The sequence below is a fragment of the Chenopodium album genome, chromosome 25 (assembly GCF_948465745.1).
Source record: "Chenopodium album chromosome 25, dcCheAlbu1.1, whole genome shotgun sequence".
NCBI lineage: Eukaryota > Viridiplantae > Streptophyta > Magnoliopsida > Caryophyllales > Amaranthaceae > Chenopodium > Chenopodium album.
In genome coordinates this window covers 12,567,773-12,587,671 of record NC_137858.1, presented here as the reverse complement: position 1 = coordinate 12,587,671, position 19,899 = coordinate 12,567,773, and the positions used below count along the sequence as shown (strand labels likewise).

The window sequence follows — 19,899 nt, the reverse complement described above, 5'->3', positions numbered from 1 at the left end:
ATCCTGGGACTAAGAAGTTACGAGTAGTAGTAGTTAGTCAATTTTAGTGGAGTATTAAGTGGGCCATGTTCACCACTTAGCATTATCATTTCCTATTTTATTGTTAGAGTTTGTTATTGTAAAGCCTATTTAATGGCTTGGTTTTTTAATTGAAAATTAATAAAGTATTGCAGAACACTTTCTCTCAAAATTCAATTGAGTAAATTGCTTAATTTACAACATTGATCACAGTAATATTGTAGCTCAGTAGATGAATTTATGTGATTAAAAAATATATATACATTTGGCAAGGAAGAGAATACAGAGTAAAAGGTACATTATTTGGCCCGACCAAATGAAAATCTTATGCTCGTACCCATTATTATTCCTCGTGTCAGCAATCATATCATCTTGTATATGGAGACCATGTGAGCTACGTAAAGATACAGATTGTAAACACCAGTGTGGAAATATTGACATTTCTTACCCGTTTGGTATTGGCCCGAATCACTGTTTTTTAGACCCCTACTTTGAGGTCACTTGTAATTCTTCCTCCTCATCACAACCAAAAGCAATTCTAAAGAAACTCAACCTCCAGATTCTTGATATATCCTATGATTATTACCTCAGGGTAACTGTTAACATTTCATCATTTACTACTTGCAGTAGTCTTAACAACCGTACTGTGACAAGCCACAACCTCGCCTACTCTCCCTTCAAATATTCATTCTCGAAGAATGTTTTAGCTTCAGTGGGATGCGATGGATACGCCTTACTGTTGAATGAGACGGGTGGAATCGTTGCTGGATGCGCCTCGGTTTGCACCCTGAATCCACCTACAGCAGTCGTTAGAGAAAATAGATGCAATGGCTATCGCTGTTGTCAGGCTCAATTTGTATCCACACCTATTTATGAACCAGAGATCAAGAAATACAGTATAAGTGTGAGCACCAACAGCATATCTGGAAATTGCAGGTCTGCCTTCTTGATTAGCAAGGAATATTTAGAAGCTAACGCATCGTTATCGTCCGGGATAGCAGCCGTACCTGTTGTGCTTGAATCGGATAATGGTGGATATACTAATGACGGCCATGACGCTGGTAAGGTTAGTTTTTTTTATTTTGTTAACAATTATGTACAATACTCCCTCTTTTGTTTTTTTTTTTTTTTTGGTGTTTAGAGAGCCATAAGGGCGGGGGTGAGAATCGATCCCATGATCTCCTAAAATCGGGAGGGAAGCTCTAACCACTTGAGTTTTTTTTTGGTAGAAAAGTCATCAATTTAAAAAGGTTATAGGAGTAATTAGAGGTACAAGAATCTTCAAATAGAAAATTCAGTAGTGAAAGCAAGTTATCAGATCAACTTTTGGCTGTAATAAAAGGTTTCTGAATATGTAGTATTATTTCACTTGTTTGTAATTACTGCTAATTTTTGTCACAGGATTTCGAATTGTTCGTCCTTCTGGTCGTCATTTGTCCATGTAAGATAATTGCTCACTTTGTTCATTACATTCTTTTACTCTTTCCAAATTTTCATTATAAAACAGGGAAGAAAATACTTGTTAACAAAGCGGAAGTTATGATGAATGCAGCTGTTGCCGCATCACTAATAATATGTGGAAGTTGTTGGGGGTGCTGGCGATTTAAAACCAAAAAGAAAAGAATGGAGATCAGACTTAGAGCAAAATACTTCAAGGAGGAACTAGAGGTACGAGGATCTTCAAGTAGCAACGCTACAGAGAAGACTAAACTCTTCACACTAACAGAGCTCAAAAGATACATCCAAAAACTCATTGACGAGCTCAAATTCACATGGGAAATGCGCTTGAGAATTGCTTTTGAAACTGCTACTGCAATTAATTATTTGCATTCAGAGTTTTCAACACCAATTTACCACAAAGACATTAAATCTAGCAACATTCTATTGGATGACAAGTTTGGAGCAAAATTGTCGGATTTTGGGATTTCTAGAGCAGTTTCTGTGGAACAAACTCATTTGACAACTTGTGTCCAAGGAACGTTTGGTTATTTAGATCCTGAGTATTTCTATTCGGGCCAATATTCTGAAAAGAGTGATGTTTACAGCTTCGGAGTAATTTTGATCGAGCTTCTAACAGGACAAAAACCAATCCGTGCACTAAGACCAGTAATCGAAGATGAAGAAATCGAAGATGAAGAAGAAACTAGCTTGGCTATGTATTTCGTCTCGTCAATGAATAACAACACTCTGTTCGAAATTCTTGATCCTTTGGTTTTGGAGGGTAGCAAAAAAGAGGATGTTATGGAATTTGCTAATCTTGCAAAACAATGTTTGTATCCTACAGGACTAGAAAGGCCGACGATGAAAGAAGTTACAATGGTACTAGAAAGGCTAAGGTATCGAAATTCATCTTGTGTGCCACCTTTTACACCAAATGATCAAGCCGACGATTGGACAACAAGAAGTTCTAGTATGATCACATCGTCCATGGAAACAGACAATGCTTTTCTAAGATCGGTCACGTATGATCACATTGACCTCACTGCGATTTCAGATTCTGCTGATGTCGAGATGCATTTACTTCACACATGTTAATAACGAAGGCATAGTGAACAGAGTTTGAGCATGTAACTTGTATGGAACTTGGCATAATATGTTGTTATTATGTTACATTTCTGGTTTAGAAGGCAAACAATTATGCATCTTTATTATAGTATTGTATGCATGTGGAGTGAACACCTTTAGTTCTATGAGAATATTTTTCTTCTTGATGTGTTGATTTGTATTAGTTGTGAAGAGTCTGTAGACTATCAAGAATATTTGCCTAAATATATATGGAATGGTAAATGGTTTTAAGTTGTACTAGTATTATATCAACTCTCATATTTGTTGATGCACACCTCTTATTATAGATACAATTCAACTAGATCAATGTGCACATAATGCGTGTTTTAGGTTTCTAAATTTATATACACCACAATTTTTAAAAGGGTAATTTAAGACTATTTTAGGTGACACCCCTACCATATCCCTTAGCTTATATAGCAGAGATTATAAATAAAAATTATCGAAGATTTATATTTCAGACTATATATTTTGAGAGATTTGAGACCAATTTGAAAATATCTCACATATAAAGTTTTTTTTTTTTTTTTTTTTTTTTTTTGTATAAACAACTCATTATGATTACTATGGACCCATAACAATCATAAGTATGTGAATAGCTCAAAATTTTAATACTCCTTTCACTTCATATCACATGCATTAACTTAAAAACGGAGAAAGTTATACTTTGCATAAGTGGCATTCATTATCAGGGGTGGTTCTGAGCATGTGCAGGGTGGTCGATCGCACAGGGCCCTAAATTAAACTAATATAAAAGGAGCCCCGACTTTTAAATTTAGTAACATACTTTTCCTTAGAAAATTGATTTTAGGTCTCAATTCAACAAAATTACACCGGGCCTCTTTTAGTGTTACCATTTGTAGCCCCACCTCTGTTCATTATTAAAGAAGGTTCTATATAGTTTGTTTTGAATGCTATTGTAACAAAAATAGTTTCATCCCATGCATAAAATTGTATTCATACATTTCTATTACTACTCTATCACTTTAATTTGCTCAAATAGCATACATAGACTGAGGACGAAGGAGGGGAGGAAAGGGGAAGGTAGAGGAATGTGTTAGCGTGTTTCAATGTTTTATAATGTGTTGATGATCACTTATTTAACGCGTTTTATTTTATTTTTTGTTGAAAAGATTTAATGTGTAAGTTTGAAATTATTCCCTTTTTAGTGTTGTAAATCTTCGAGGAACGGTATTCAAAATTCATAAAGGCAATGTGTCTTTAAGTAATCTTTTCTAAAAGGGTAATTCAAATTAAAACTATAATAATTTTTTTTTTTTAATAACAAAATTTAACAACTAAATAGATACCTTATACATGTAGATAAATTGAATTCGAATCTTTAATAGTCTCTCTATTATTCTTACATAATTAAGGCATATTCACATTTACTTAATTTCAGTTCAGTTCAGCTCTAATCAGTTCAGTTCAGCTCCAATCAGTTCAGTTCAGTTCAGTTCAGCTCCTAATTTCCCTCTCTCATAAAATATTCATTTCAGCTTTGTTCAGTTCAATTCAGCTCCAATCAGTATAGTTTAGTTCAGTTCAGCTCCAATCAGTTCAGTTCAGTTCAGCTCAGCTCATCAGTTCAATAAATGTGAACAGACCCTTATCTTACATATTTTCTGATAAAATTTTGTAGGCATATCCTTAAATGTTTATTTCATTTCTTAATATGCCAGTTGTTTCTCTCTAGTATGCCAATTGTTCCTTAAATGTTTATTTCATTTTTTTTCCTTGAACATCGGGATCCATTTAACTATTGTCAACTGTTTCTTTCTAGACATTGGAAGACAAATGAGTACACAGACCAAAGCCTTGTTTGGTAATTGGCTTTTAGTTGGCTTTTTGGTTGGCTTTTGGCTTTTTCTTTTGGTCAAACAGCCAAAATACTTGTTTGGTAAATGGCTTTTCAGCTAGGTGAAAAAGCCGGCTTTTCCGCCAAAACCAAAAAGCTAGTGTTACTAGCTTTTTGGTTTTGGCTTTTGGCTTTTCACTAAACAAATTACTTTTTATTAATAATTAATAATTAATAATTAATAATTAATAATTAATAATTAATAATTAATAATTAATAGTTAATAATTAATAATTAATAATTAATAGTTAATAATTAATAATTAATAATTAGTAATTAATAATTAGTAATTAATAATTAGTAATTAATAATTATTAATCAGTAATTAGTAATTGATAATTAATTAATAATTATTATTAATGTGTAATTAGTAATTGATAATTGATAATTAATAATTAGTAATTAATAATTATTAATTATTAATCTATAATTAATAATTAATAATCAGTAATTGATAATTAATTATTAATAATTAATAATTAGTAATTAGTAATTGATAATTAATTATTAATAATTAATAATTAGTAATTAATAATAAGTAATAAGTAATCAGTAATTAATAATTTATAATTAGTAATTAATAATCAATAATCAATAGTTAATAATTTATAATTAGTAATTCATAATCAATACTTATTAATTAATAATTTATAATTAATAATTAATAATCTATTATTAGTAATTAATAATTATTATTTAATAATTAGTAAATTAGTAGTTATAAGTACTTAAAAATTAATAGTTAGTACTCCGTAATTAGTAATTATTAGTACTTAATTATTAATAACTAGTAATTAACAATTGTTAGTAATATGTAATTAATAATAAGTGCTTAATAATTAGTAATTAGTAATTAGTACTTAATAACTAGTAGTTTATAATTAATAATAAGTAATTATAAATTAGTAGTTAATATTTTGTATCAGTAATTAATAATTAATAATACTGATAATAAATGTATAAGAATACATAATAATGCCCTTTAAGGTTGTTTTGCATAGTTACAGCCAATATCTAACAGCTGATTTTACCAAACATGTTTACATACGATAAATAGTCAAACAGCCACTACAAACAGCCAATACTAACAGCCAGTCAAACAAGCCAAGTTAAACAGCCAGCAGCCAACAGCCAACAGCCAATTGCCAAACAAGGCCCAAAAAGTTGTTTATTGTGGTGAGGTAGCCTATACAATATGATAATTCTCAAACAATGGTTACTCCTCGTGACTATGCAACTCTGTCATATAATGTAACAGAATTTTGTTGTTGTCTGGTTACTGAGTAGATTGCATCACGTAAGATATATAATAGACAACAGTTACATGTGATATTTTGCCTATATAATTCATACATTTATATACTTCTTGTGTTTTTTAAAATATGCAACAATTTGACAAGAACACGTGTTAATGTCAAAGTTTGATCACAAAAATATAATTAAAGAAAAAAATGAAAAAAATACAATAAATTATGAGTTTATCTAGAGGCATAATTGTCTTTTCAAGTACAAATGGAGGGGCACATGCGTCTTTTCATGTTTTATACATGTGTAATTTCCTCACCAAACAGTAAATACAAGTTGTAAACAGTAATTAGACAGCTCACCAAAAGTACTGAAAAAAATGAACACGCTTTTTTAATATATGTATAGAAATGCCACCAGATTAACAAAAATTCGTTTATCTGGCAGATAAACTTGTATTTGTCGATAAAACATTACACAATAACCAATGATATTACATGATACGGAATAATATAATAATATTTGAAATACTAGTAATCTGTATAAACATATAATCAAAGTTTATATTTCGTTTCTTTTTAGCTGACAAGTTTCTTTAATCACGTTTGTCAACGCATAAATTCAACCATTTATATTTTTAATTACCAATAGCAAAAATTATACTCTGAAAAAAAAAATAGATATTTTGAAAATTTAAATCATGACAAATCTAACAAGATTTTACATGACTTTATGTTTCATTATGTATAAATTACAAAATAAAAATATGTGAATTATGCTAATGATAAAACATGTTAACTAAAATAACAGATATATTATTCTTTAAAAAATAAATTAAAAATTAAAAATTAAAAAATCAAAGTGTGTAAATTAATCTAAACAAAAGAAGTAATTTGTGATTTAGAAATGACAACTTCAAACGGTCTAATCCAAAACTTGGACCAACCAACCTGCCTCAATTCCCAAACATAAATTTCAACCAATTCAATAACGTAACACCACAGCCACATTCCAACATGGGAGCAATTTAAGGTACACTTGGTGTACAAAAGGAATCTTGTACACAAGTTTCCTATTGGTTGAATTGGAATATTCCTTTTATGTGGGCCAACTTCATTTTCATTTGAAATTCAAACTTGTTTTTAAAATTTTCAACTTTTGAATTTCAAATTTTTCTATCCTTTTACCTACCCAAATTAATGTAGTATATAATCTCAAAAAAAAAAATCAGAATTTTTGACCTCATTTTTTTTCTCTCTCCTAATTTTTTTTCTCTCTCCTATAGTTTCCCCTCTAATGTATCAGGGTAAATAACTGTTGAAGAACAATATAAAAAAATGAGTTTTTGAATTTCAACGTGAAACTAATTTGGTCCAAATGGCTGCCATAATTGAAGGGCTTGGGTATGAACATTATAATGTAAGTTATATTCCTTCGTTTGATTGTTCGATGAATGAATTATTTGATGTCGTGGATGATGAAGGATTCATCAACTTGAGAAGGGTTGCATTGTCAAATAGATCTGTGCACATATTTATCTAACATAACAAGAAATTGAAGGGGGATAGTGTACGAAGATCTGAAAAGCATATTGCGGTCCGGAAACCAAATCCGAAGGTATATGTTTGAATTGAAGCATTTCAATTATAAATTTGATTTATCGTTTGAATTCGTATCCACATTGCATGTTAATTCAAAATTCAATTCCAACTTCAATGGTTTTGTAAACCTCTAGTTTTATCTAATTATTGCAGTTTATTTTATGGAAATTAATATAAGTTTGTAAAACTATGTTGCTTATGAAACTGTAAAAGAAATGAGTTAGTTATTGCCAACACTTAGTTAGGGTCAAATGATACTGTAAATTAAATAAATATACTTTTAAATACATTCTGATGCACAATTATATTAAGTAAAATAATTGAAGTGATGGTAACGGAAAAAGTTATTTCTCCTAGTGTATATTAACCATCATATGCTTTCTTTAATCTACTAATGAGACTGTGTAAAAAGCAAATTATTTGTCATGTATAGTAACCCTTATTGTTTCATATAACTTTATTATGATTTTGTGAAGTAAGTTATGATCTTTTAAAAGAAATAAGTTAGTTGTTATACTGGTGGGTGTATGTTGATCAATTTTATTTGATTAAAAAATTGTGTTACAGTATTCAAATTGCACAACAAATCTAGTGCGGTTTGTTGAACTCGTTGGGAAGTTGAATCCTACTCAAAGAGGTTGGGTTAATGAAATGGGATTTGTCAATCTCCTGCATTTGTCCGTTACAAGCATAGACCCATCCTTTATAAGTTGGATTGTTTCAAGGTATGATCCCGTTTCACGCACCCTTAATATTAGGGAGAACTACAATGTTGTTGTTGATTGCGAGATGGTTGGATGGGTCCTCGGAATTCCTGGTTGGGATTTCTTGTTTTACCCTGAAAAAGCCTCTGCTAAAACATTCAAGTATTTGAAAAAAATGTACAAGGGTCATTCCTTTCGCGGTGCTATCAAAGAGTCAAAAGTGTATGATGACATATGTGCTGAGAAGTATAATAAGTCCCCTTTGGAATCAATCACTTAAAATAAGAAAAGGAGGAATCTTAGTGATTTGGAATTTGATTGCAACTTTGTAATAAATGTTTTGTCTTTTCTTGTTTTATTTATGGTTATTGGCTATAATTAATCGCCTATTATAAATTTTGATTGGAAAATTTGCCATGTCAGCAATCCTCTAGCACATACATTAACCAATCAAAATTATTTGATTCTTCAAACACCCAATTAGATTAATTGTTCATGGATTATGAAAATTATTCAACTTATAATAATGTTAGGAAATATTGAATGTGGGTATATCATTTTGATACGCCCAAAATAGTATATGGGACTAACAAAATGAAACGGAGGGAGTATTGTTCCTACATCATTCAATCATCAATTACAGCAATAATACGTAGTAAGAATCAAGCAATATGTAGATCATATATTGCCCCATATAATCGTCCATTATTAACCAAAAAATAAATAAAAACAAACAAAATTGAGCATTATACACGCACAGTATATTATTGGACAAAATAAAGTTAACTTACAGTTATGTACCTTGTTTTTTTGGACTCACTAAAGTTGGACTATACTAAATAAAGTTAAATTGAATTTGATGGAGTTAGACTGAGTTAGATTGAAAACAGTTATAATAATGTACACGTAATGTAATAAATTGATTTGAACTAGATTGAAATGAAAATTGAGAAGCTCCCTACTCATATAAATCTATAACAAGGCTTAAAACCTTTAAATTATGAAACTTGTGCAAGTTAAACATAATCCAATTTTTGCATCAAAAAAATGCATGTACGAGTATAAAAACTATTTTTACCTCTACCTCTCTATTTCGATTTGTTGTTTGTGTCATGTCAGGGTCTGTTTACATTTACTGAACTGAGCTAAACTGAACTGAACTGATTGGAGTTGAACTGAACTGAATTGAATAGACAACTCAAAACAATAAAGTTCAATACCATTATAAACTATATAACTACAACTACAATAATTTTAAATAAATTTATCATCCTATTTTATTTAACACCCTAAACCCTTAATCTTAAACCCTAACTCCAATAATTCACACTAACGAAAGATCATATTGTATTTTACGGTATCATATTAGACCTTTATTTAAACTTATTTTAGATATATAAACTTACCTAAACTTATCTTAATTTACCTGAACTTATCTTAACTTATCTGAACTTACTATACCTTATCTTATATAATCTGAACTTATTAGACCTTATAAAACTTATTTTAGTTGTAATTTGTACTTGGGTAATTTTTATCATAACTAATTAATCCTAAACTGAACTTACGACCTGTTCACTTCAGCTTAATTTTAGTTCAGTTCAGCTCCAATCAGTTCAGTTTAGTTCAGTTCAGTTCAACTCCAATTAGTTCAGTTCAGTTCAACTCCTAATTTCCTTCTCTTATAAATTAATATTCATTTCAGCTCTATTCTCAGTTCAGTTCAGTTCAGCTCCTAATTTCTTTATCTTATAAATTAATATTCATTTCAGCTCTATTCTCAGTTCAATTCAGTTCAGTTCAGCTCAGCTCCTAACAGTTCAATATAGTTCAGTTCAGTTCACCTCCAATCAGTTCATTCAAGTTCAATTCAGTCCAGTTCAGTAAATGTAAACATGCCCTTATTACACGTGAAATAAGTAAAAATAAGATGAACAGAAAAGACCATTTTAAGGCTTGATTATAACATATTAAAACTTGTTAGACCTTATTTAGCTTAATGAAACATATTAAGCCTTATTTAACTTATTTAGGGTGAATTTTATTCACCTGATTTTTACTTATCTGAATTTATTTGATCTTATCTTAACTTATCTTAACTTAACTTATTTGAACTTATTTGATATTATCTGAACTTATTAGCCCTTATTAAAACTTATTATAGTTATAAATTAAACTTGGGTAACCCTGATTAACTCTTATCACAACTTATCTGAACTTATTTTTCCAAAACTTGCTTATCTTATTTGAATTTTTTTTGAACTTATCAACCCTTATCTAAACTTATTAACCCTGAAATAAGTACAAATAAGGTAAACAGAACAAGGCCTTAGTTAACCTGATTATAACTTATATGAACTGATTCGAACTCATCTGAACTTATTAGACTTGAAGCTTATTTTTATAAAGTGAAGAGAACAAACCCTTTAGTGAACGACGGTATGCAATTGAAAAAGTTTTAAATTTGACCGCCTATTAAAATATCCCACTTTAATTAATGTAGTTAATTCATGAAAAATGAATTCAGGATCGTAACACTTTTATTAGTATCAAATCATATTCCAATCCTAAACTCTTAACCTAAATCTACATAATTTTGCATTAACGAAAGATCATATTATATTTTACGGTGTCATATTCTGTTTAAAGGCATCATGAAATTCATTTGACATCCACACATGTCATACAACATAATATAAATTTCATTTATGAACGTGTTGATACCCCCTGCTTGGTTGGTTTACAGAATTGTTATGCTACTATACCTCACCCAAGTTCGAATCCAATACAAAGCTATTTTGAAAACAAATTCCCAAGTGATCTAGTTTGGGAAAGACAAATGTACATAATTACTCCATGATAATGTAACATTTACATTTTTTAAAAAAATTTAATGTATCAAACTCGTATTTGCAAAATCATAAATAATATTCGTATACAATATATATGTAGTTACAAACGAACAAGTGTTTTGATACTTCCTATCTTTTGTACCCATATCTTACAAACCAATTTATCTTATAAACCAATTTAATACAAGACATCATATGCAAATACGAGTTTTAAAATAACCAGAATGTTGAAAAAAATTATATAACCAGAACAATCTAAAAAAAATAACCAGAACACTTCTTCCCTTAATTAACCAGTACACGTCAAATCAAAACAACTCTAGCTTAGTGATCAACACCAATCTCGCAAGCCACTCTGATGATAAAAAATGAAACCAAATAAAAACCCCAAATTTAAGGATGTGCGGTGGATCAAACCTCAATCAACCCAAACCTTTTTATTCAGGCAACTTAAGCACCAATTATTCAACACCTAATAAGCAATTGCATGCTTAACAAGAATCCAAAAAAAAAAAAAAAAAAAAAAAAAAAAAAAAAAAAAAAAAAACCCTTTATATTCAGCCAACTTGATTGTTTTCAACAAAAAAAAAAATTATTGTTGATGAATCAAACTGATTAATGAAAGTTTCAATTTAATCAAATATAAATTTATTGATAAGGATTAATTACCCATAAATCCTTGCTTGAAGGATGTACTTATTCACACACACTTTCTTCACGCTTTGTATAATTGAAATTCAAATAGCTATGTTCATTGTAAATATCTTTGGGGAAGAAGATAAATATGCCTAAGAATTAATAATATTGTCTAGGAAATGAATTTTGTATTATACATTAATTGCCTACCTACAGTTTGGCGCCCAAGTGAAAAGAATCCCACCAATTCCCCTCCTAGGCGGTGAATGGCGAAATTTTTTCCCGCCAACGCTTCCCTCCTCTATTTTTACTTTCCCTCTTAAACTAGTTGAGTTGGCATGATTTTATTGGTGGTGTACAAAAGAATATTGTACACTAAGTGTACCCCTAGCCTTTTACTTCCAACATCCCCTGTTTTCTCACTTGGAGAAATTTAAATAATGCACCATCGGTCAACCCACGCACACGGATAGTCCACCTTACACACAGCTGTGCTTCCTTTTTCCCCATTTTTTAACAATTTATTTTCATACTCTTGTAATTCCGTATAACCTAATGATTACTCTATAGTCTGTACTATGTACTTCGGTATATACTTCCTCGAGTCTTTTTTACTTGATGCGCTTTGACTTTTACACTATTATGACCTTTTTTTTTACTGTCTTTTTGTGATTAATATGTAATGAAAAACATATTCATGTGGACTCTGTTGAACTCGTCTCAATAAGTACTATAAAAATATATCACTTTTATAAACTTTTAAAGTTGTTGATCGTTAAATTTTTTTATTGACAAGCATGATAAAAGAACAGAGGAATACTAGCGTTACGTTTATGTATAATATCTATACTAATCTATTAAAAGGCGTTCCTAAAAACGTCTCTACGCCACGTAGACCCCCTCACTACGCTACGTCACTCACTCAACTCCTTATTACGCCACGTCATCCACTCAATTCCTCAATGTGCCACATCATCTGCACTACCAACAATACTTCATGTTGTCTCAACTATATTAAAAAAAATATATATGGATGAAAAGGTTCGAACCCTTGACCTCTTTGAAGAAATGTTAAACTTAACCATCTAGGCAAATTGTTGGTTATGCTTTAATGTTTTACACTAAATAGTATTATACCATGAAAGTATTGAATATACATACTACATACACACTATTAAATGCTCTTAAGAATTAGCACTTGCACAACTACAAAAGTAGTATCCCGGGGCAACGCCCGGGCTACTCACTAGTTAAATAATTAAATTATGGATGACTTTTGAGTGGCTACAATAAAAATGTGGCCATTATATTACATCAAATCACAACCGTTTATTTCTTTAGATTAATGTGAACGGTTGATAAATTGACTGATGATTAAATTATATTCTTAACCTAGTTAAGATTGTTTAGGGGTTCAATTGTAACTAAAGCTATTTTGAGAGTGGGGATCCTTTATCCTTTCCCTTCACTCTTAAAGTACCTGACTCATAAATAGAGGACCAAAAATTCCGTGAAGGTTGAGGTACGGTTAGTGTCTTCTAACTTATAAAAAAGTAATGATTTATTTATAGATGTCTGACACAATCGATCTAAAAAATATCTTATTCGGGTTTTAGGTTGCATGAAACACGTTAATTTTAAAGACTCAAATTTAAGATAGACTTGACCCAACCCGACCCAACCTTATCGAACCCGACCCTAATATCCAAATTAACACCTCTAAGCATTATCGAGTAATACATTTCCAAAATACAAAATCATGCATTAATCACCATAACATTTTTTTTAATTTAGAGCTAATAAAAGCTGTCATAATCAAATTTTTTAATATTAATTAAACCAATCATATTCCACACGCCTATTCTTACTTTCTTAAAATCCTTTTCCAACTTCCCCCCTTTGACTAAACACTCTCCTAACCTCTGACCATTGACTTTTTGACTCCACCTCCTTATAAAACCCCTCCTTCCTTCCTCTCTTTCTCTCTCCTCAACAACCCACCATTTCTCTTTCTCTCTCCTCTTTCTCTGCAAATCACATTTTCTCTCTCCTCCATGAAAATGGCGAGACCTCAATCCGAGCTCTGCGTCAGCATCCCAACCTACTTCCGATGCCCAATCTCACTCGAACTCATGAAATCCCCTGTTTCTCTCTCTACTGGCGTCACCTACGATCGCACCAGCATCCAAACATGGCTCGATGGCGGCAACACCACTTGTCCTGCTACGATGCAGTCTCTCTCCTCGCCTTCCTTCGTCCCTAACCTCACGCTTCATCGCTTGATTCATCTATGGTCGGTCTCTCACTCTCTCTCTCCTCGGATTCATCTCTCGTCGCTTCTCACGGATTTGGAGAATGCGCGTGATGTTACTCTCTCTTTGAAGAAGATTCTCGAACGAGTGGCGAATTCAGAGGAGGATTGTAGAGTTTTGGAGAGGTATTTGGATTTGATTGTGAAATTAATTGTGAAATCTGATGAGAAAATCGAGAATCTGGAGCTGATCTTCATGATTTTGAGTTTTTGTGATGGTGAGAAGATTAGCAACAAATTGATGATGAATTCTGGTTGTTTTGATAAATTCGTTGTTGTTTTGCGAAATGGAAGCGTCGAATCGAAGATCGCAGTCGCTAAAATTGTGTCGAAAATCGCCATTGATAAGAAAACGATAACATCATTGATCGAAACGCGGAGTTTGATTGTTGAGCTTTACAATTTATGTGATTCAGATTCTTCAATTGAAGCTGGATTAATGGCGTTAATCGCAATCGCAACCACGAAAGCGGCGAAAATGGAGGTCGTAAGGTTAGGGGTGGTGTGTAGAGTATCCGAGATTATCTGCGACGCAGAGAGAATTGATACCATGGTGATTCAAAAATCAATGGAGATGCTAGAGGTGGTTGCCACGTGTACGGAGGGAAGAGCGGCGATCGTCGAGGCGGAGAGATGTGTGGTGGAGATCGTTCGCAGGTTGATGAAGGTGTCAGCGAAGGCGACCGAGCACGGTGTTGGGGTGTTGTGGAGTGTGTGCTATGTTTTTAGGGATGAGAAGGTGAAGGAAATATTGGGGAAGAACAATGGTTTAGGGAAGTGTTTGGTGTTGCTTCAAAGTGATGTTTCACCAATTGTTAAGCAAATGTGTGGTGATTTGGTGAAGGTTTTGAGGGTTAATTATAAGTCTTGTTTGGGTGGTTATGATACCAAAACTACTCATATTATGCCATATTAAATGTTGTAATCAAGATTTTAGACAAACAAAAGAGGGGAAGAAGTTGGAAGAAATGCAAATTTAAGTTAGGATTTGGGGGTAGGGTAGGGTGGAGTTAGATAGGTTCAAAGATTTCATTGTTCAATGGAAAAAACTTGTAAATTTGATACAAAATTGACCAATACATCATACATGAAAATACTTGGATAAAAGAAATTTATGTCTTGCAATGTTTTCAGTCAAAAATATTGTCTAGTTCTTGATAGAAGTGCTTTGTTGGAAACATTTTGTGTACGGGAAGTAACAAAGGTATTTATTTGAAAATCAATGTTAGCTTAATGTATACGAATAAAAGAAATCGATGATACTTTATCAATTTCAATTGGAAGTTTATGTGGCTTTAGAAAGAATAGGGAACTCGTTTTCATTGGTTCATTAAGACTCAAGTTTAACTGCATTTTTCGGTTTCAAAACTTCATAGAACAATGAAATTGTTTTGGAGCTTTATGACACACTAATGCTTTTTTCGTGTGTGATTTTATTAGTTTGTGTTCCTCCAAGGCTCCAACAGGCAACGGCCAACCTTAGCTTGTTTAATTCAACTTATTTTTAAAAAAAATCATATTAAATCAAAACCATACCAAAGTTTTAATTTTAATTTCAATCTGGTCCAAAACCCTTAAGAATTAGTTAGTCTTGAATTGGAATTTGTTTTTAGTTTGAAGTTATGTCAAAGTATGAGATTCTTTTGAATGATTGGTTTTGTGTTGTCTTTGGTTTTTTTTTTTTTTTTTTTTTTTGAAGAATTTGGTTTTATTATTGAAAACATTTATTTAATGGAAGTAAGGAAAAGATTTTTTTTTTTTTTTTTACCAAATTGATGTTAGCCTAACGTATACGAAATCCAAGTGATTGTATGTCACGATTGGAAGTTAATGCATCTTTAGAAGAATGGGAAACTCGTTTCAAGCTGGCCCAATATTAAGAAGAATGAGGAACTCATAGCGTAGCTTTCGGAAACTTGTTTTCATTGCTTCATCAAAACTCAAGTTGAAGTGCAATTTAAATCGTTCCAAATCAGTCAGGTCCAACTCCAAAATTCATTAATTAGTCCATTTTCGAGTTTTAGACCTACTGGACCAGTCCAATTTTGGACTAATGAATATCCCTTTCACCTTAGCGTGTTCAAATCATATGCATATGAGCATCTTATCTTCTTCTTGTGAAACAAGAATATTGTCTCACTCTCACTCCCACAAAACCACTACCAATGTTCTGCTTGTGCAAGATACTCACCCAAAGCAGTAAGCAGCATCACCATCAATCATACAACCAACGCAACGGATGTACAATATTTATGTTCGAGAGTTTCTCATACATATTTGATAAATGCCTAATATATTTGTCATATTATTAATATCGAGGACACATTCTCTGCCAAAGTCAAAAGATTCACCCCTAATGCTTCATGATCCAGGATCTTTCTTTCCATATTCTTCAAAGATTCATATTTATTCGTTCTTCAATGATTGACGTATTTTGTCCAGCGAATTGTTCTGAATTCTGATGATTGATCAATGTGTTGCTTTTTATACCTAAAGTACTTCCCACTCAAATTTGTCATTCTTTGACTTCTATCTATCTTCCATATGACCATATGTAAACATATATTGTAAGCAAGGAGTGGATACCCTATCAGTTTGAAACCCCTCACAGGTCAACACGGTTAGTTGAAAAAAAAAATTTAAAAAAAAAAAATAGTAAGCACATGGGAATGTGGAGAAAGAAAAATAGAATTCACACCTTCAAGTTGCTTCTAATTGGGATTGATTCAACATTTCTATGGTTGTGAGATACAATCTTTACCACTAAACCATGTACTCCGTATTACTTTAGAAAAGAAAAATGTGTCGTATTAAAATCTTTTACAAGTCAACCAACCCAAATTTATGAACAATATACTAGTTGTCTTCTGAACCATTACTAGTCTTCTGAATGATTGTTTTGATAGTTTGATGCAATCTGTTTGAATTTAAGGAGCCCTAATCACACAATTAAACAACGGAATGTTCACAACATTGAAACTCTATTAAGCATAAGATTTGATATTTTCTCCTCGAATGTCAAAAAATACCAAGTGTAAATCCTTTTGAAATCAAGTGAAAACACTAGATATAGGTTTAATTCATATCTAATTACTTCCTTACAGATTCACGAGTAACACAAAAGAAATAATGACCCCTAAACTTGGGAATAGTTTTGGAATATGCATTCATTTCATTAATGGATATGAGGGAAGGCTGGATCTTTTGACATTGTTGTTGCGAAGGCTATGGCTGCAAGACATGCCATCGGGATTGCTCTTGAGGCTGGGCTGCGAAAACTGATCTTAGAGGTTGATTGCCTTAATCCCTACCAGAAATTGAAAAAAAAAAAAAAAGAATTCGTGAAAAGGCATTGTTGTGGGTGACATTCTTATCTTTCAAGCCTCTGCTCTTCTATTTCTTTCTCACATGTTGGGAGAAAGGGGAATGTTGTTGTTCATAAATTACCAAAATTAAGTAGAAATTATGATGAGATGAGGGTGTGGATTGAGAAGGTCCCCCTAGTGTTGCTGCTGTACCTTAAATCTTTATTATTTTTGAAAACATGTACCTTAATCTCTCTTTGTTTTAATAAAAGCTGGTTTCATTGTATCAAAAAAAAATATATTGATGGATATTATCGTATCTACAAATGTTAATCACCACACTTGTAATTGGTATTAGCGATCTAAAAATTTAGTTCCAACATTCACTGATTCGGGCCTTTATATGTATACAGTAGTACAGTATAATGATCTGTACGTCCTAGGTTACTTCAGAGCTTTATATTTTACATTTTTACCTGCACATCTTAGGATATACATCGTCTGATCCATACCAAAATAATTGAAACTACAGCAGAGAAATCATAACTGGTAAAAAGCCATATAACATTTAACATTTAAAAAGGCTACTTGTATATATTAACAAAATAAGTGAGCATAATCTAACAAAATGTAAGTTTTTAAATGGACTGTTTTCCTATAAATTAACAGAATATAATTGATGAATAGCCTACAATATAGCTCAAAAGGCTAAATAGCCTAGCAACACAGCAACATAAGAGCACTAACGAGCCCTCACATTTCCACGTGATTCTTCAAGCCCTCACAGTACCAATCTCTCTCAGTGATCAAAGATATCATGGCCAGGCGAAAACTCACTAAATCAACCTCTAAGAACTCCTCAAAGATTCCCAGAGTTGCACTATTCTGTGTAACTGCCACGATACGAAACGGTACCAGAAAATTCGAATCAACAACTTTCCCAAACTCGATAATAAGTCCCATGGTAGCTTTTCCTCCTTAACTAGAAGACCTTGGTGTTCCCCACTCTCTTATCAGTATCCTGCCAAAAAATACTAGACGTGCAAAGCAACTACACTCTAGAGAAGGGTATATGGTATATCACCTTCATCGAAGACAACACATCAAGAATTCAAGACAGCTAAAAACAGCCTCCCAATAAACAATGAGCTAAACAGACTCCACTCCATTTGAATAAGATCATTCAAACACATCACGGAGAATTTCTACAGATAAAACATCATGCAGGAACACTTGCAAACACAATAACAAAAACATCATTTTTTGCACTTAAGCGACATGTTTTCAGCATGGGAACATTAGCCGACAAATCAGATTTCAAATTACCTTACTATTCATTAGCCAAATCACCAAAGTGTTCCTAACTAGATGTGACAATCAGAAAGGACTTTTTCCTCCGATGAACGGGGAATTTAATAAACTAGACCCAGAAAATCTAATTTCAAAAATTTTACTACAGTAATCCAGATCACAAAAGAACACTTGCTTATAGCTCTAATTCATATAACTCAAATCTCAGGGACTAAATGCAAGAAATGTAACACATCAACAAGAACTACACACTTACACACAGTAACCAACTACATAGTACAGTTACTTAGAATAGGAAATGAGATCAACATAATCACCAAGCTCAATAAAAGATTAAAAGGTCATCGACTTTTGCATCACTATTTAGAGTTGGCATCAAGCCATCAAGACTATATCCATAAAATTATGCCTAACTGAAAGCAGAGTTTCATAAATTTAGCAAGATGATTGATGTATAAATCAAACATCACAACACCTAATAACAAAGTTTTTCTTGAATAACTTAATGTCATCACCCTGAGATGATAAAGGTAACCCATGTTCTTCATAAACCAAGCCGCAGAAAAGGTAAAAAAAGACTTGGACATATAGGAAGACAGGCACAGAAGGAAACACACACACACACACACACACACACACACACACAGATTTGCAATTAGCAGCTTAACAGCATCACAACAAAACAACACAGAAAAGAACATGGGAAAATGAAATATTAAGTCATTAGACATACCATTCCACTCTAGCATGTGTCTATACTCTTTATGACCAAAGATATCATTATAATCGACCACCCTAAAACATCATTATCGCTTCTGCCTGAAATGAATAATTGAATTCTCACCAGGAACAGGACAAGTAGCTCACTCCCCAAAACAACAGTGCAGAATGATTCCCAGGGCAATTCGTGATTCTCTCTATCATGTCCTCGAGCCTAATAGGAACTTAAAGTAGGGAAAAGGACCAACTTTCAAGAACTACCCCACTGGTCACTGGTCACGACCTTGTTAACAAACACACATGCATGATAACAAGCGTATACACATGACCTTAAAAGCCAATCTCTGTAAATGGATCTACCTATAAGATCATGGATCTAGAATCGACCAGAGTTTCCATTCGTCTGTAACATTGCAAAACAGCAGATTATAAAAGGAACACACTGCCTCACTGCACCCTCATATTCATCTTGCTGATGAATCCCAAAGAGCATAAAGGACCACAAAAAAGGACAACACTAGCAACAATGGAACCCAACCATGTACCAAAAAAACGACCACAAAAGGCCAATACAGCCTGCCAAAAGCACAAAACAATTAATGCCATAATAACATTAAATTTGAACAAGCATCGAATTAGGATAAGAAATTACCCAGTTCAATCCTTTTCCAAAATTTGTTTTAAAATCGCATTATGCAGGGGGGGAGAGCAAAGGATAATGCCACAAGAACAAAAGAGCTTGCACCCTTCCACTTACACAGATCATAGCAACC

At 32.3% G+C, this 19,899-nt stretch overlaps 1 protein-coding gene and 1 pseudogene across 1 annotated transcript; both read left to right on the top strand.

The window, feature by feature from the left end:
- Positions 1-180: 180 nt before the first annotated feature.
- On the top strand, positions 181-2,729 carry LOC145614775 (wall-associated receptor kinase-like 1). The gene is made up of 3 exons (XM_081669839.1): positions 181-1,084; positions 1,420-1,459; positions 1,571-2,729. Exons 1-3 carry the CDS (start codon positions 335-337, stop codon positions 2,551-2,553), a joined length of 1,773 nt encoding a protein of 590 aa, XP_081525965.1. The 5' UTR covers positions 181-334; the 3' UTR covers positions 2,554-2,729.
- Positions 2,730-13,483: 10,754 nt separating this feature from the next.
- On the top strand, positions 13,484-15,067 carry LOC145614874 (U-box domain-containing protein 28 pseudogene; annotated as a pseudogene).
- Positions 15,068-19,899: the final 4,832 nt, after the last annotated feature.

Coding starts and splice junctions, on each gene's coding strand:
- LOC145614775 (XM_081669839.1), top strand. CDS start 335: ATGAAAATCTTATGCTCGTACCCATTATTATTCCTCGTGTCAGCAATC. Junction 1,085..1,419: donor ACGGCCATGACGCTGGTAAG/GTTAGTTTTTTT, acceptor TTTTTGTCACAG/GATTTCGAATTGTTCGTCCT. Junction 1,460..1,570: donor TCTGGTCGTCATTTGTCCAT/GTAAGATAATTG, acceptor TGATGAATGCAG/CTGTTGCCGCATCACTAATA.